The sequence below is a fragment of the Mercenaria mercenaria genome, unplaced genomic scaffold (genome assembly GCF_021730395.1).
Source record: "Mercenaria mercenaria strain notata unplaced genomic scaffold, MADL_Memer_1 contig_2854, whole genome shotgun sequence".
NCBI lineage: Eukaryota > Metazoa > Mollusca > Bivalvia > Venerida > Veneridae > Mercenaria > Mercenaria mercenaria.
The window spans coordinates 1-19364 of NW_026460939.1; the positions used below are offsets into that span (position 1 = coordinate 1).

Sequence of the window (19364 nt, forward strand, 5' to 3'; positions counted from 1 at the left end):
TTAAATTTATAAAAAGGTTTTTTGTTGATCACACTATATTTTTTAAACAGAGACCTAAATGGTCTAAGTCGCTCACTGAGAATGACCTTTACCTTTTTATCCTTGCAAGTTTAAAGACAATTTCTACAGTTTACAATTTTTAGCAAATTTAGTTTTCTATAAAATATCATAACAGACAGATTGATTGAGCATAGATCAAACCTTATGAGTTGTACAAACAAGAGGGCCATGATGGCCCTATATCGCTCACCTGAGTTTAGTTGCTTGCTTAAACAAATTTCTTTGCTTAAGCTTCACTAACAAAATCTAGGTGAGTAGGTCATGGTAAAGATTATTCAAGATAACTTCTGAAATCTGTTTAAAACTGTTTAATAACCTGGTGGTCCAAATTCCTTTGCTGTAGCTTCAAAAACAAGAAAGTAGGTCAGTAGGTCAGGGTTAAGAATATTACAGAACGATGAGTATTGAAATCAGTATCAAAAGTTATAAACGTGGTCCACATTTCTATGCTGTACCTTCAAAAACAAGAAAGTAGGTCAGTAGGTCATGATTAAGACAATTCAAGAAGAATATTGAAATCTGTATCAAACATTATGCTTGTGGTCCAAATTTCTTTGCCACTGCTTCAAAAACAAATATTAGTCTATGTAAAACAAGTGTCCATCTGGGGGTGGCCTATATTGACCACAGGGTCATGATTTGATCTTGGTAAAGAACCACAAGAGCATAACACATACTAAATATATAAGCTCTTAGGCCTTATGGTTTAAGACAAGAATCTTTTTAAAGGTTTTTCCCTGTACAAGTTTAAACCATGTACACCCTGGGCGGGGCCATATTTGACCCAAGGGGGGTAATTTGAATAAACTTGGTAGAGAACCACTAGATGATGCTGTCACGTTAAGTAACATGTATATTTAACGACGCGCCATTCTTGGCGTCACGTCTACGTAACGCGCTCTTTTGTTGTATGTTATGACGTCCTGGACGTCACTTGTTGTTCTTCCGGTCTATGAAGTAAACAGTCAACGTAAAACGGACAACACTTTTGTCTTCATTTAATGTCTCCACGACATTTTGGTGCCGTGACCAGGATAAACATTAGCAATGGCAACTAAACTACGATCAATCCAGAAGGGGCACAAGGGTGCAGTTACACGACTTTTGTCAAAATTCGAGATGATTCAGCAAGAAGCAGGTGATTTGGAAGAGTTGCAGACGATAGAAGATTCCCTGAGACAGAAAAAGCAGACGATCACCGAGATCCATGAGAAAATCATAGATTTCATTCCAGAAGATGACGGGGAACAAATCGAGACGGAGATACTGGATCATAATGAGTACATCTATATTTACAGACAAAGATACAGAAAGTAGCAAGTTTCAAAAAGGTAACATTTTCTAATTTGAATGTTAATTCTCAGGCTTTCCGTGTGTCTGTTTACGGCGAATCATCACAAACTAACGATGAGAATGTTATCCACGATAATTCTTCCCAAAGAGAGCCTAACTTTAACCACACCCACAGCTCTGTATACCATAGACTACCGAAGCTAGATCTACCGCGGTTCGATGGCAACATTCTTGACTGGCAGTCATTCTGGGACTCATACGAGTCGGCTATTCACACGAACCCTTCACTCAGTGGTGTACAAAAATTCAACTACCTGAAGTCGTCTCTGAGGGGAGAAGCTGGACAAACAATTGCAGGTTTTGCGTTAACTAATGCTAACTATGACAAGGCAGTGTCGTTATTACACGAAAGGTATGGACATAAAGACCGAATCATACAGACCTACATGAAAGCTTTACTTGAGGTTCCCGCTCCCCTGAACACCGTTACCAGTCTGAGAAAGTTCTACGATACTACAGAAACATACATACGGGACTTGATTCACTTAACCAGTGTGAGAGCACATATGGATCTCTTCTCACTCCCATCATCCTTCAGAAATTACCACCGGAAGTCAGAACAAACATTACACGTGCGCACGGAACATTATCTTGGTGTTTGAATGAATTAATGAAGTGTCTCATAAATGAAATTAATATTATGGACGCCGGAAGTGCATTGAATACCGGGCAAGAACTCATTGCTACAGCAACCTTCCTGACGAAATCGGGAACGCGAAAGACGGAGAGAAAAAATATTCATAGACCAACCAGACCAAGTGTGAAACCTAAAAGCGTTCAAGTACCAACCTGTGTATATTGTAAGGGAGAGCACTCAAGTACAAACTGTGTGAAAATTAAAGATCGCGAACAGAGACTCAATATTGTAAAAGAAAAGCAGTTATGTTTTAACTGTCTACGCAGTCACAAGGTTAGCGAGTGTAGATCTAAATTCAATTGCATGATATGTTCGCGCCGACACCATACTAGCATATGTGAGGAAGAATCAAGAAAAAAATCTACAGATGAACCCCCTAAAACACATGACGCGAAGGAAACCCAGTCATCCGTGCTTCACTCAGCCCATAATTTCGCACTAGGACCCGTTTTACTGAAGACAGCCGTTTCCATGGTTACATCATCTTGCACATCCACAACCGCGAACATCCTGTTTGATGAAGGTTCCCGAGTTCGTTTATCACTGAACGTCTAGCACAGAAACTGCAGCTACAGCCAACCGGCAGTGAAGCGCTATGCTTATCAGGATTTGGAGACACAGAGAGACGCATACGACACCTAGATACAGCCACCGTCTATTTACAAACTCCAGAATTTAACATCCCAATCAAAGTGCTGATAGTACCTGAAATTTCCGTGCCGCTAAAAACGTACCAGAAACACGTTGGTCATCTTCCGTACCTGAAAGGACTCAAACTTGCTCATCCCATGTCAGAAGAAGATAACTTCGAGATCGAGATATTAGTGGGCGCTGACCATTACTGGGACATAGTGCAAGATACTATCATTAGAGGAGACGGGCCTACAGCTATACAATCGAGAATCGGCTATCTTTTGTCCGGGCCTTTGAGTACCGAAAATCAGATACAGCCATCCCAATTTCCCGTGTTTATGTTGAACGTTATGACTATGCACGTGCAGGAAGAAGTCAATCTAGAGAGATTTTGGGAAGTAGAATCATTAGGAGTAGAACAGAAGTCGGTACACCAAGGCTATGAAGAATATACCAAACAGTACCAGAACACAGGCATTTCGTATGAGAATGGAAAGTACATTGCAAAATTACCCTGGAAAGAAAATCATCCATTTTTGCCAAGTAATGAGCTGATAAGCCGACGAAGAACTGTTAGTGTAGTAAACCGCCTTAGAAAAGAACCAGAACTACTTCAGAAGTATGGAGAGATTTTAAGTGAACAGGAGAAGAGAGGCTTCATAGAAAAGATTACAGATGTTAAATCAGCGAGAATACCAAAGTTCATTATATTCCCCACCATCCGTAAAGAAAGACTCGGCGACTACACCATACGTATTGTATACGACTGCAGCTGCAAGTCAACACGAGATTCCCCCACCTTAAATGAGTGCTTGATGAATACCCCACCCATCCTTAACGACCTAACAGCTATATTACTACGCTTCCGATACCACGAATTGCAGTATCCACAGATATCGAGAAGGCGTTTTTGAACATCGGTCTACATCCAGACGACCGTGACGTCACTAGGTTCTTTTGGTTATCAGATCCGAACAACCCAGACAGTCCACTACAGATATATCGCTTCAAGTCAGTGCTCTTTGGAGCTACGTGCTCGCCGTTTATATTAAACGCTACAATAACAAAACACCTTGCCTTACACAGATGCGACGATACAGAACGTATTCAACAAGGATTATACGTCGATAACATACTTACCAGCGTACCAGACGAGTCTACACTGCTAGATTTCTACACTAACAGCAGACAACTGTTCCAGAAAGCATCCTTAATTTGAGATCATGGAGCTCAAACAACCCAGCTCTGCGTGAGAAAATCAAACCGATGGTGTGAGCGATAAGGACAGAAATACAAAGGTACTGGGCATGCGCTGGGATTCTTCAACAGACGAACTATCATTTCCACAAAGACTGAAGGCAGCGTCGAATATCTGTGTTCTGACGAAACGTGTGATCCTTCAAGAATCTTCCTCCATTTATGATCCACTTGGATTACTTAGCCCGATCACCGTGACAGGCAAGATGTTGATACAGTCGCTGTGGAAACGTAAATTTGAGTGGGACGAACCGTTGCCAGATGACATCATTACAGAGTGGTGTAAGATCAGAGAAGATACCGCGAAAGCTACCGAAACCAAGTTTAGCAGACGATACTTCCAAGGCACAACACCAAGGGAAGTAACTCTTCACGTCTTCTGCGATGCCAGCACAAAAGCTTATGGCTCATGCGCATACCTTGTGTCCGGTTTGTCACAGTACTCTCGTGATGGCGAAGAACAAAGTAACTCCCATTAAACAACTTACCGTGCCGAAACTTGAACTGTGTGCAGCACTTATAGGCGCTAAACTTAGTCAACACATAACATCCACCATACATTGTGATAAAGTATACTTATGGAGCGACAGCCAGATCGTGCTGAAGTGGATTTCTACAACCAAACCACAGCCACAATTCATAGCCAGACGTGTAACAGAAATACATGAGTTGACAGACGGCTTCATGTGGCACTATTGCCCAACCGATTCAAACCAGCAGACCTTCTGTCGAGAGGACTTACCTATGAGAAATTTCACGACAACATATTATGGATGCATGGTCCTAGCTGGCTGAACGACGAGACAACATTTCCCGGATATGAATTAATGCTGAGTACGCACACCAACAGTGAACACGAAGATACCAACTATTCCGCCTGTATGACTACATCGCGAGAAATTACACCCGATCCCGGCATTTTAGATGTTATAGACATCAATAGATTCGACACATACCGTAAGCTGATACGTGTTACAGCATATGTTCTAAGATTTGTGAACAACTGCAGAAATATTGAGAAGGTCTACGGACCTCTAGAGTCGCACGAGATCAACGCAGCAGCCAAGCATCTGATAAAGTACGTACAGTCCCGTCATTTTCCGGACGTGATAGAGTACATCTACCAGAATAGAAACATCCAGTTGAAAAGACCCAACCTAGTGAGACAGCTTGATTTGTTTCTTGATGACGACAAATTAATACGTTGTGGCGGCAGATTATCTAACGCACCGTTATTACACAGCACGAGATTTCCCTACCTACTTCCTTCCAAAGACAACCTTACAAAGCTTATTATTTTGGACGCACACGTTACACATATGCATTCCGGTACTGAGAGCACAGTCACCTATCTTCGCCAAATATTTTGGATTCCTAGCATTCGCCAGCGTGTTCAGAAAATAGTCCGCTCATGTGTTACGTGTCGTAAGGTCACAGGAAGAGCATATCGAGTACCTGACCCCCCACCGTTACCTAGCAACAGATTGAAGGTTGCGCCACCATTCACAGTAACCGGCATAGACTTTACCGGAGCTTTTAACAGTAAAGGCATCGAGAGGAGAACTACAGAAAGCATACATTTGCCTTTTCACATGTGCCAATACGCGAGCTGTCCATCTAGAAATAGTACCGAACATGACTGTGGAATCATTTATTTTAGCTCTACGACGTTTCTTCAGCAGAAAAGCAATACCCAAGGTCATTATGTCGGACAACGCCCTGACGTACATCGCCACCGCCAAAATCCTGAAGGAAAAGGTCCTTGGAACACATGGTATAACATGGTCATTTATTCCCCAGCACGCGCCATGGTACGGAGGGTGGTGGGAGAGGCTTATTGGTATAACAAAGACCTGTATCAGAAAAGTACTTGGAAAGTCATTGGTTAGCATGGAAGTTCTTCAAACAATTACAGCAGAAGTAGAATGTATCGTAAACGACCGCCCACTCACACACACATCTGCAGACCCCTTGGATGAGGAACCCCTTACCCCTTCCCATCTACTGTATGGAAGAAGAGTTACCTCCCCTGTTTATCCAGACGACACGGAGTCCCAGCAGACGACCTATCCCATGATTCTGCAGACAAACTTTATAGATTTAAGTCTGCAACACTTGAACACTTCTGGTCGAGATGGAAGCACGAATACTCACATCTTTGCGAGAGTTTCACAGAACATCAGGTAACCATGGAGATGCTGTTACGATTGGTGACGTCGTGCAGATACATGACACCAGCTTACCAAGAAATCGCTGGTCCCTTGGCGTGATTGAAGACGTTATCGTTGGAAATGATGGACTTATTCGAGCAGCCCGTGTTAGATCAAGACGAGGTGTAACTACCCGACCCATATCAAAACTGTATCCACTCGAGCTGAAGTAACCAGATGTGCGTGCTTCCTTATAGAACAGTTACCTTACCCAGTGACTATTACACAGAACTTACTTAGTGATTGTAATAATGAATATCTAAGAGATCAGACAAACTGTAATACGCGTAATGTGATATGAGATCGTGTTTTAAGTTAAAGTGACAGTAACACTTGTTCAAAAATATGTGATTATGCAGAAGTTTAACTGACTTTCTAGGTTAACCATTATCCGCAGTTCTAAGTGATATAACATATTCTGGAATAAGCAAAGACTGTTATTTCTCAGAGAAAGTGATTTACTATGTTTTATATGTTTGTTTGTAAATACTCTAAATAACATGTTTTATGTTTAAAAATCAGCATCGTGGCCCCCGGAGTGTCACGTTAAGTAACATGTATATTTAACGACGCGCCATTCTTGGCGTCACGTCTACGTAACGCGCTCTTTTGTTGTATGTTATGACGTCCTGGACGTCACTTGTTGTTCTTCCGGTCTATGAAGTAAACAGTCAACGTAAAACGGACAACAAGTGACGTCCAGGACGTCATAACATACAACAAAAGAGCGCGTTACGCGTCTATGAAGTAAACAGTCAACGTAAAACGGACAACACTTTTGTCTTCATTTAATGTCTCCACGACAGATGCTACAAACCAAATATTAAAGCCCTAGGCCCTGTGGTTTTGGACAAAAAGATTTTCAAAGTGTTTCCCTATATAAGTCTATTTAAACCATGTGACCTCTGGGACGGGGCCATATTTGACCCTAGGGGGATAATATGAACACTCTTGGTAGATGAAATCTAGATGATGCTACACAACAAATATCAAAGCATAGGCCCTGTGGTTTTGGACAAGAAGATTTTTAAAGCTTTTCCCTATATAAGTCTATATAAACCCTGTGACCCACAGGGTGGGGCCATATTTGACCATAGGGGGATAATTTGAACAAATTTGGTAGAGGACCAACAGATGATGCTACATACCAAATATGAAAGCCCTAGGCCCTGTGGTTTTGGACAAGAAGATTTTTAAAGTTTTTCCCTATATAAGTCTATATAAACAAAGTGACACCCTGGGCGGGCCATATTTGACCCTACGGAGATAATTAGAACAAACTTGATAGAGGACCATTAGATGATGCTACATACCAAATATTAAAGCCCTAGGCCCTGTGGTTTTGGACGAGAAGATTTTCAAAGTTTTTCCCTATAGAAGTCTATATAAACCATGTGATTCCCGGGGCGGGACCATATTTGACCCTAGCAGGATAATTTGAACAATCTTGGTAGAGGACCACTAGATGATGCTACATACCAAATATCAAAGCCCTAAGACCTGTAGTTTTGGACAAGATGATTTTCAAAGTTTTCCTTATAAAAGTCTATGTAAACCATGTGACTCCCAGGGCAGGGCCATATTTGACCTAGGGGGATAATTTGAACAATCTTGGTAGAAAACCACTAGACTGCTACATACAAAATACAAGAGGGTCATGATGACACTGAATTGCTTACCTGAGTAATATGAGCCACATGTTTAAAATGGCAAACTGATGCTAAAATATTAGAAAGTAGGTCAGAAGGTCACATACCTGAACACTTAAAGTCAGTTTTAAGATCGGTGTGCAAAACTGTACATGTCGTCCCAATTTCAAGGCTGTATCTTAAAAAACAAGAAAGTAGGTCAGTAGGTCAAGGTCACAGTCAAGTGACCCCTTATCACTTGGGGTCATCAGGTAATTATAATTAAACAGTCTAGGAAATATATTCTGATAATCTTTGAAGTATTTTTTCCTGTATAACTCATGTAACAAGTGACCCCCAGGATGGGGCCTCTTTTTACCCCAGGGGCATAATTTGAACAATCTTGTTAGAGATCCACTAGGCAATGCTACATACAAAATATGGAAGGCCTAGGCCTTGAACTTTCAGACAAGAAGACTTTTTTTCCTATATAAGTCTATGTTAAACTTGGAACTCCCAGGGTAGGGCCTCTATTCACCCCAAGGGCATAATTTGAACAATTTTGGTAGAGGAACACTAGGCAAGGCAACATACCAAATATCAAAAGCCTAGGCCTTGCAGTTTCAGACAAGAAGATTTTCAAAGACTTTTCCTATTTAAGTCTACATATGTAAGGCTTGAGGAATGTTCTGCATGGAATTCAATTCTTTGAACAATTTTGAAAGGGGGCCACCCAAGGGTCATTCCTGTGAAGTTTGGTGTAATTCTGCCCAGTAGTTTTCAAGAAGAAGATGTTTTTAGAAAATGTTGACGGACGGACGACACACGACAGACATTGAGCAGCCATGTTTTTTGATGAATCAAAATAATTTGAATAATCTTGGTAGAGGGTCACACAAGGACCATTTGTGTAAAATTATTTTAAAATCGGGCCAGCAGTTTCACACAAGAAGATTTTTAAAGTTTCCACTATATACATATAGGGAAAAGTGACCACGCCCTCGGGCGGCCATGTTTTTTGACAAATCAAAATAATTTGTACACTCTTGGTAGAGGGTCACACAAGGACCATTTGTGTAAAATTATTCTAAAATCGGGCAAGCAGTTTCACACAAGAAGATTTTTAAAGTTTCCACTATATACAATATAGGGAAAAGTGACCACGCCCTCTAGCGGCCATGTTTTTGACGAATCAAAATAATTTGAACAACCTTGGTAGACGGTGACATAAGGACCATTTGTGTGAAATTATTTCAAAATCGGACCATCGCTTTAGGAGATGTCGTTTGAAGTTTTTCCTTTTTTTTTTAGCTCTGACAGCCCCTATGTGCAAACAAGCGGAACCGTTTGAACAACTTTGGTAGAGGACAACCCAAGGACCATCATGGCCAAGTTTCATCAAAATCCATTCAGTGGTTTTGGAGGAGATGTCATTTAAACCCAAATGTTGACGATGGACGACTTGACACATGCACGGACGACGGACACAGCATGATCACAATACCTCACCATGAGCACTTTGTGCTCAGGTGAGCTAAAAAGGCCTGAAGATAGGGTCATAAATGTGGCACCTAGGGTGTTAACAAGCTTTTCCTCTGATTTGAGCTGGTGACCTATTTTTTGACCCCACATGGCCCAGTTTCTATCTTGGCCTTGAGATCATCAAGATAAGCATTCTGTGCAAGTTTGTGTCAAATCAAAGCATAAATGAAACCTCTATATGGCTGAAGAAAATTTTGCCCATATTTTGCCAGTTATTCTAGAAAACATGAAGGAATCTAGCCAGTTTTCTAATGGATTTTATTGTGACTTAAGTTTGTGCAAGTGTGGTTAAAATCAAATGTAAAATGTCACTTCTATCGTGTTCAAAATTAACAAATTTTGGCTCTTTCAGAGGTAAATCAGGGCCTGTAACTCCCGAACCTATCATTGGATCTGACAGATTCATCATGGAATCTATGATCTATTGTTGTTAAAGATGTTTTGCAAGTTTGCATCAAATCAAACCATAAGTGAAGTCTATATGGCTGCAAAAGTCAAAACAGCAAATTCTGGCCCTTTAAAGGGCCATATCTCTGGAACCCATTATTGGATGTGGCCAGTTTTCAACAGGAATTGAGATATTATACTAATACAAGTTTTGTGCAAGTTTGCTTAAAATCAATTCAAAATGTTGCCATAACTCGAGAACCAATGATGGGATCTAGCCAGTTTTCGAAATGAACTGAGATATTATGCCAATACAAGTTGTGTGCAAGTTTGATTAAAACTGATCGCAAAATGTGGTTTCTATTGTGTTCACAGGAAATTGTGAACGGACGACAGACGAAGGGCGATCACAAAAGATCACCTTGTCACTATGTGATAGGTGAGCTAAAAAGACTGTTCCCCTTAAATTTTAGTACTTTTTACATTAAGGCTGTTATATACAATACAGTATAGTAGGAACAGTGGACAAAACTTCTCCGTATGAGATAATAAAGACCAAGAAAGTTTATATTTTACCTTAAGTTTACTTTTTATGTATTTTTTTGTTACCTAACCGACAAGAAGAGCCTGACCTCAACTGGGGTAGGTTACTGTGGACATCCGGTTTAACAGCCGAGACATATTCCATTAAAACCCAGTTTCTTTTCAATGTCAGCAGTTCAAACATACTAATCATTTATATAAAAGCTATAAGTATCACCATACCTGAGCTTGTGGTTGACTGCCCTTGTAAACCTGGCTGTATGTGAGGTGAGGTGAGACATGCCCACTCTGGTAAGCAGGCAACTGTTCTGTCGAGTTCAGGACTTTTTGCTGGCTGGGATTGGTATGCTGTTGATCTGAACGTGGAATGCTATGTTGAAAGTGGGAATGGTTGGGTGTGGACACAGGACCGTAATGTAGTGTCTGTTTCGGCACAGTGTCCCTTTGCTCAGTGCTGGATTTATCATTACTATTTGGTTGATTGTAATAATTTAGTGGTGTGGAAGTTAATTTATCTATTCCATAAAGTGTCTGAGGTTGACTTGACATGTTCTGCTGGTAGTATGTTCCTTGCTGAGGACTGAGAAGTTTACTGAGTCCATACTGATTGTTCGCATAATTGTCCCCTGCCTCTGTTCCAGAGCTTTGATGGTAAATGGACTTTGGGATTCCATAGTAAGGATCAGGCTTCTGTATTTGGTGCTGCCTGCTATCTAGCCCTAGTATGTCTTCAGGACGACACATGGGAAGCGAACTGAATGGCTGTGTGGACATGGGTTTGTTTGTGAGATCTGGGGTGTACAAACTCCTTGTCAAGCTGTCCAGGAAGGAAGGAGAGCTATATGTCAGGCTATCAGCTGGCAGATGTCTACTGTCTGTTACCTGTAATTAAAACCAAGTGCACTAACAAACAAGAGCTGTCAGAGGACATCAACGCTGGACCATTCAACAGCCTTGTCAGTTGAATGAAAATAAAAATTGAACAAGAGCACCGCCTTGCAGGTGCAGACGCTCATCTGATTTTTTTGTCTCTGTATATTGTCCTACCATGATTTTCTAAGTCCAAAAACAGCCATAATTTTTGCAAAAAGCAATGTAGAGTTATGGTACTTGTTGTGCAGAGTTAGCTTTTAATAGCGAATAACTGCTTCAAGTTTTAAAACAATAGCTTTGACTGTAAAAGAGAAAAGTTGACAAACATAAAACTTAACCAAAAAATCTGATATTTTCTAAGTCCAAAAGGGGCCATAATTCTTGCAAAAAGCAGGATGGAGTTATGTTTCTTGCTGTACAGAGTTCGCTTTGGATGGTGAACAAGTGTTGCAAGTTTTAAAGCAATAGCTTTGATAGTTTAGGAGAAAAGCTGACTTAAACATAAAACTTAACCAAGAAATCTGATTTTTAAGTCCAAAAGGGGCCATAATTCTTGCAAAAAGCAGGATGGAGTTATGTTTCTTGTTGTACAGAGTCAGCTTCTGATGGTGAACAAGTGTTGTAAGTTTCAAAGCAATAGTTTTGATAGTTTAGGAGAAAAGTTGACCTAAACACAAAACTTAACCAAGAAATCTGATATTTTCTAAGTCCAAAAGGGGCCATAATTCTTGCAAAAAGCAGGATGGAGTTATGTTTCTTGCTGTACAGAGTCAGCTATTGATGGTGAACAAGTGTTGCAAGTTTTAAAGCAATAGCTTTGATAGTTTAGGAGAGAAGTTGACCTAAACATAAAACTTAACCAGGCAACGCAAACGCAGACGTCGATCAAGTGATGACAATAACTCGTCGTTTTTTCTCTCTCAAAAAATCAGATGAGCTAAAAAGGGGAATAATTTTGTTAAATTGCAAAACAGGGTTTTGGAACCTGTAAAATGCATATCATTTCATGACAATGGACAATTGTGTGAAGTTTCAATCTAGTCCTGACGAGACCAAGTGGGACCTTGTTTTGGGGTAGATAGAAAATGTTTTTACTATTTTCAGTAGCCCTGGTGGTGTAAAAGATGAATCCATTTGATGACACCCTGTCATCACTGGGCAAATTTTTTTATGGAGGATTAAAGATGGCGACCAAAATGGCGTCGTAAGTAAATGTTAAGTTTATGCCACATTCAGATAACATGTATTTTATCAAACAATATTGCCATCAGATAGGTCCATTTAGAAGTAGATATTCCCCATAATGATGCAGACAACAAACGTAACATATATTTTTATAAAAATGAAGTCGACGTTACAATGCGTTACCAATAAAGTCAATAAAATCTAACAGTTGTCTCCAGTCAAATATTGTGTGCATTTTTAATGCTTGCGACAATTATATTATACTGAACAACAACTAGGAAAGAAAATGTTTGTCATAAGAGTTCGCCATTTATAACAGAAGATTACGTTACAATCATATATAGTTAGATACAAAAGCAAAGACTTAATATTCATAGAATTATTTGCTAAAATTGGTTATTTGAATATACTATTTACAAGTTAACAAATACAGCGTATTTATAGTTAAAGATTAATTATTTCTGTTTTATAATAACTAAATTGTAATTTACATTACACTACGTTACAATTAAAAATGTGAATAACATTTGCATTACAAACTAGAGATGCTTTTGAGAAAAGCGCATGTCTCCCACAACTGCCCCTATGAAAAATGTTACTTTCTCTAGATGTTTCAGACGAGTGGATCCAATTAGATTGTCTGGATGAGTGGATCCAATCATTAATTCAAGGGCCATAAATCAAAAGTGCCTGGGCGGATTTGGCTAGTTATCGAACTTGGGTAAGGTCTTATGGCCAAACACATTTTGTTCCAAGTTTGGTGAAGATCGGATGAGAAATGTTCGACTTAGAGAGCGGACAAGAGTAAACAGACGGATTTTTTCGGTAATTCAAGGGCCGTAACTCTAAAATGCCTGGACCGATTTGGCTAGTTATCGAACTTGGCCGAGGTCTCATGGTCAAACACATTTTGTTCAAGTTTGGTGAAGATCGGATGAGAAATGTTCGACTTAAGAGTGCGGACAAGAGTAAATAGGCCGATTTTTCGATAATTCAAGGGCCGTAACTCCAAAATGCCTGGACTGATTTGGCTAGTTATCGAACTTGGTCGAGGTCTCATGGTCAAACACATTTTGTTCAAGTTTGGTGAAGATCGGATGAGAAATGTTTGATTAAGAGTGAGGACATGAGTAAAAAGGCCAATATTTCGATAATTCAAGGGCCGTAACTCCAAAATGCCTGGACCGATTTGGCTAGTTATCGAACTTGGCCGAGGTCTCATGGTCAAACACATTTTATTTAAGTTTGGTGAAGATTGGATGAGAAATATTCGAATTAGAGTGCGGACAAGAGTAAAAAGACCGATTTTTGGTAATTCAAGAGCCATAACTCCAAGACACCTGGACCGATTTGGCTAGTTATCGAACTTGGCCGAGGTCTTATGGTCAAACATATTTTGTTCAAGTTTGGTGAAAATCGGATGAGAAATGTTCGACTTAGAGTGCGGACAAGCTTTGTGACAGACACATACACACACACACACAGACTGGAGTAAATCAATATGTCTCCCACACCACTGTGTGGTGGGAGACATAAATATACAGTAAAACAGTTTGACTAGTGAGTAGTCTAAGGCATGTATTTGAACTAGAACTTGTGAATTGGAATCAGCATAGTTTCAATTGCAAATTTATACAATATTAACATGTATTCAGTTAAACAGTAACATCTATAAGGTTTTAAGTACCATATGATTATAACATATTATACGGAAGATGTATAATGAAATATACAAAATGCGCGCACTGTTACATCTACATCTTGCAGATGAGCAAGCCGGCTGACTTTCGCAACCACGTTTGATCATGTTGCGCAGCTGTCTTCTATAATAAAACATACAAAAAGGACCATAACATTTTGTACAACAAATGGTTTCTGTAGTCAAAGATAGCTTGCAAGATGTATTCGATATATCCAATGATACTGATGTATTTTCACTACTCCTGTACCACTATGTACAACAAGGGTTCACACAGAACGTCATAATGGAGTCACCTATAAGAGATCATGTGTCAGCGGACATTAAGGAAACAGTGTTGAGTATTCAGCTATAATACCTGACCTTGTTCACATGCTTTGTCCGGCGGTTGTGATAGCACTGCAAGTCATTTTGGAGTTGGAAAAGGAACTGTTGTGAAGATATTGTGTTCAGGCAGGTTTTGCACCTTTGGCTTGTGTCGGCGATCCGACGTCGGATTTCGAAACTGTTATGAAGTCTGTACGAAGTTTATTGCAAAGTGCTATGGTTATCATACAGACCCTGAAAGCATGTCAGATGTACGTCAACATGTGTGGGCTTAAAAAGTAGAGAAATCACCTTCTGCAGCACTGTAAATATCTTCATTCCCTCCCACAACCAAGTTATTTGAACAGAATGTAAAACGTGCTCATCTGCAAACATGCATATGGAAAAGTGCTCTAGAACCAAACCCCTAATCTCGACCCAACATTATTTGGATGGGAAAAAGTTCAAGTAACAAAATCGCTTTGTCCCATTATGATAAAAGACAGCGTAGCACTCATGCAACATGATCAAATGTGGTTGCTAAAGTCAGCAGGCTAGCTCCTCTGCAAGATGTAGATGTAACAGTGATATACAATATTATATGCATGCATGGGAAGTGTAGTCTGTAACAACCCTCAAACAAAACAAAATGTAGTTGGAGTACAGCAAAGCAAAGCTTTCAGCATTCCCAATCTTGTAACAGTACAGATTTGTGATCACTATCAAGTCAGCACTTTGCTGATATTTCGAATGATAGCATTTTCCTATAAAGGAATTTTGTGTTATTGATAATGTGACCCACGTTAATGCCATCACACCACTGCAGTCATTAACCTAGTCAAGACAAACATTTTGTATATTTTATTATACATCTTCTATATAATATGGTACTTAAAACCTTAAAAATGTTACTGTTTAACTGAATTTAGGCTAATTGTTTATATGTACAATTGAAACTATGCCGATTCCAATTCACAAGTTCTAGTTCAAATACATGCCTCAGACTACTCACTAGTCAAACTGTTTTGCTGTATATGTTTTAATGCAAAATGTTATTCACATTTTTAATGGTAACGTATTGTAATGTAAATTACAACTGAGTTATTATAAAACAGAAGTTATTAATCTATAACTATAAATACACTGCATTTGTTAACTTGTAAATAGTATATTCGAATAACCAATTTGGCAAATAATTCTATGAATACTATTTAACAATACATGATGGTAACGTAACTTTCTGTCATAAACGGCGAACTCTTATGATACACATTTTCTTTCGAAGTTCTTGTTCAGTATAATATAACTGTCGCAAGCATTAACTAGAATGTGTCTGTAGGACACAGGGTGTGCCCCCACTGGTACATTTGTCACAAATAAGGGGCAATAATTCAAATGTTTGCAGTCTTAATGGGGTATAGCCTCAACAAACATTTTATGAAAAGGATTCATTATTCTAGGCCCTATACTTTCTGAGCTATGAGCATCACAAACAAAAAATCCACCATTTTGGCTATTTCAAGGGCCATAACTCTGTAATAAGAGCTAAGATTCTCAAGAAGAATGCCAAGTGTGCAAGGTCACATCATGTTAAAGACTCCAGCAAGGTTTCCTGAATTTACATCTAATACTTTTGAGCTAGGCACATAATTAGGTGAAAAAGTGCATTTTTTTACAATTTCAGGGGCCATAACTTTAAAAATAGGGGGTGGAGCCAGCCGAAAAATTAGAGGTGTGCAAGTTTATATCATGATAAAGACTTATGCAAGTTTTCAACCATTTATATTAAATACTTTTTGAGCTAGGTGCGTCACAAGGTGAAAATGTACAATTTTTACTATTTCAGGGGCCATAACTCTAAAAATAGGGGGCGCACACAAATGAAAAATAGGAGGTGCTCAAGTTCATATCATGATTAAGACTCATGCAAGGTTTCATGAATCTATATCAAATACTTTTTGAGCTAGGCATGTCACAAAGTGAAAATGTGCATTTTTGACTATTTCAGGGGCCGTAACTCTGAAAATAGGGGGCGCACACAAATGAAAAATAGGAGGTGCACAAGTTCATATAATAATTAAGACTCACGCAAGGTTTCATGAATCAATATCAAATACTTTTTGAGCTAGGCATGTCATAAGGTGAAAATGTGCAATTTTGACTATTTCAGGGGCCATAACTCTGAAAATAGGGGGCGGAGCCAGATGAAAAATAGAAGGTGCGCAAGTTCATATCATGATTAAGACTCATGCAAGGTTTCATGAATCTATATCAAATACTTTTTGAGCTAGCCATGTCACAAGGTGAAAATGGGCATTTTTGACTATTTCAGGGGCCATAACTCTGAAAATAGGGCCAGAGCCAGGCAAAAAATAGGAGGTGTGCAAGTTCATATCATGATAAAGACTCATGCAAGGTTTCATCAATTTATATCAAATACTTTTCGAGCTAGGCGCGTCACGAACTTCGGACGGACGGACGCATGCACGGACAAGACCAAATCTATATGCCCCCCCACTCATGGGGGGCACAAAAAAGCACTTAATATATGACTGAAGACTTACCGTTAGACTTTAATGGTAACATACTGGTAACGTATTATAACATAAACTTCATTTTTATGAAAATATATGTTACATGTGTTGTACACAGCATTCTGGAGAGTATCCACTTATAGGTAGAGACCTGATGGCAATATTGTTCAATAAAATGTCTGTTATCTGAATTTGGTGTCAACTTATCATTTGCTTAAGACGTCATTTTAGCCGCCATCTTTAATCCTCCATAAAAAAATTTGCCCAATGATGACAGAGTGTCATCAAACGGCTTAAACTTCTACAACACAAAACAGCTGAAAACCATTAAAACATTTTCTATCTACCGCAAAACAAGGTTCAGATAGAAACAAGCTTCCTCGTCCATTCCCATTAGTGGGTACTGAGATACCAGCTTACATACAAAATCTTAACCAACTAGAGCTATCACAAAAGGTGATGAATGTACCCCCCCCCCCCCCACATGCACTGACACAGTACATTGCAATTTGACGCACACAAGACTGCATAATTATGTGGACTGTATGTATACAGTATAGTAACAAAAAACAAAGTCCCATAACTATGCAGAATATTTATCTAAAAGAACGTAACATACACCATGCACAACTAGGGTTGGTACTGATCACTTGTGTGAAGTTTCATTAAATTGTGTGCAAGGGCTCGGAAGATTAGGCGCGCACAAGATTGCATATGCAGACTGTATGTACATAGTATGTTAACAATAAACAAAGTCCCATAACTCTGCAATTTTTTCTTTTTAAAGAACCTAACATACCCCATGCACAACTACTGTTGTTACTGATCACTTGTGTGAAGTTTCATTAAATTGTGTCAAGGGGATGAGGAGAGATGGTGCGCACAAGATTGTGTCTATGTATATAGTATAGTAACAAAAAACAAAGTCCCGTAACTCTGCAATTTTTTTTCTGAAAGAACCTAACATGCCCCATGCACAATTACTGTTGTTACTGATCACTTGTGTGAAGTTTCATTCAATTGCGTCAAGGGGATGAGGAGAGATGGTGCGCACAAGATTGTGTCTACGGACAGACAACCTGAAACCAATATATCCCCCCCCCCCACACCCCCTCTTACAACTTTGTTGTTCGGGGGGTACAAAAACTGCTATGTTGAAAAAGGGGCATAATTTTGTAACAAGAGGGCCATGATGGCCCTATATCGCTCACCAGAGTTGATCTGGCCTACTGACCTAGTTTATGACCCCACATGACCCAGTTTCGAACTTGGCCTAGAGATCATCAAGAAAAACATTCTGACCAAGTTCCATAAAGATTGGGTCACAACTGCGACCTCTAGAGTGTTCACAAGCTTTTCCTTTGATCTGGCCTACTGACCTAGTTTTTGACCCAACATGACCCAGTTTCGAACTTGACCTAAAGATCATCAAAACTAACATAGTGACCAAGTTTCATAAAGATTGGGTCACAAATGTGGCCCTTTAGAGTGTTCACAAGGCAAATGTTGACTGACGATGGCCGCTGGACAATGACCGGTCACAATAGGTCACCTTGCGCACTTTGTGCTCTAGTGAGCTAAAAATGCAAAGTAGAGTTATGTAACCTGTGCATTACATGTCAGATCATGACAGTGAAGAAGTGTGTGAAGTTTCAATCCATTCCCATTAGCGGGTACTGAGATACCAGCTTACATACAAAAACTTATTAAACAAGAGCTGTCTCCATAGGACGACACATGCCCCCGATGGCACTTTGAATGAATAGTTATGGCCGATGTTAGAGTTTAGGACCTTTGACCTATGAACCTGGGTCTTGCGCGCGACACGTCGTCTTACTGTGGTACACATTCATGCCCAATAATTTTAAAATCCATGCATGAATGACAAAGATATGGACCGGACACGCCCATCAATGCACTATCATGAAATATGACCTTTAACGTCTAAGTGTGACCTTGACCTTTGAGCTACGGACCTGGGTCTTGCGTGCGACACGTCGTCTTACTGTGGTACACATTCATGCCAAGTTATTTGAAAATCCATCCATGGATGACAAAGATATGGACCGGACACGAATGCACTATCATGAAAAATGACCTTTAATGTCTAAGTGTGACCTTGACCTTTGAGCTACGGACCTGGGTCTTGCGCGCACACGTCGTCTTACTGTGGTACACATTCATGCCAAGTTATTTGAAAATCCATCCATGGATGACAAAGATATGGACCGGACACGAATGCACTATATGAAAAATGACCTTTAACGTCTAAGTGTGACCTTGATCTTTGAGCTACAGACCTGGGTCTTGCGTGCGACACGTCGTCTTACTGTGGTACACATTCATGCCAAGTTATTTGAAAATCCATCCATCGATGACAAAGATATGGACCGGACACGAAAATTGCGGACAGACTGACAGACTGACAGACCGACAGACGGTTCAAAAACTATATGCCTCCCTTTGGGGGCATAAAAACCGCTAAGTCGAAAAAGGGGTATAATTTTGTAAAAAAAC

At 39.7% G+C, this 19364-nt stretch overlaps 2 protein-coding genes across 2 annotated transcripts in view; one reads left to right on the forward strand and one right to left on the reverse strand.

Moving 5' to 3' along the window:
* The first annotated feature begins 4713 nt into the window (after positions 1-4713).
* Positions 4714-5829, forward strand: LOC128552500 (uncharacterized). Its single transcript, XM_053533549.1, has one exon. The coding sequence runs from the start codon at positions 4714-4716 to the stop codon at positions 5827-5829; it is 1116 nt and encodes a 371-aa protein (XP_053389524.1).
* A 4553-nt stretch (positions 5830-10382) lies between these two features.
* Positions 10383-19364, reverse strand: part of LOC128552498 (uncharacterized) — a 28680-nt gene continuing 19698 nt past the window's right edge. Inside the window, exon 3 of the mRNA XM_053533548.1 lies at positions 10383-11132. Coding sequence (XP_053389523.1) covers positions 10464-11132 — 669 coding nt within the window. The 3' untranslated portion in view covers positions 10383-10463. The remainder of the gene's footprint in view (positions 11133-19364) is intronic.

Excerpts from the sequence above, each read along its gene's own strand:
- LOC128552500 (XM_053533549.1), top strand. The coding sequence starts at position 4,714 with ATGCATGGTCCTAGCTGGCTGAACGACGAGACAACATTTCCCGGATAT.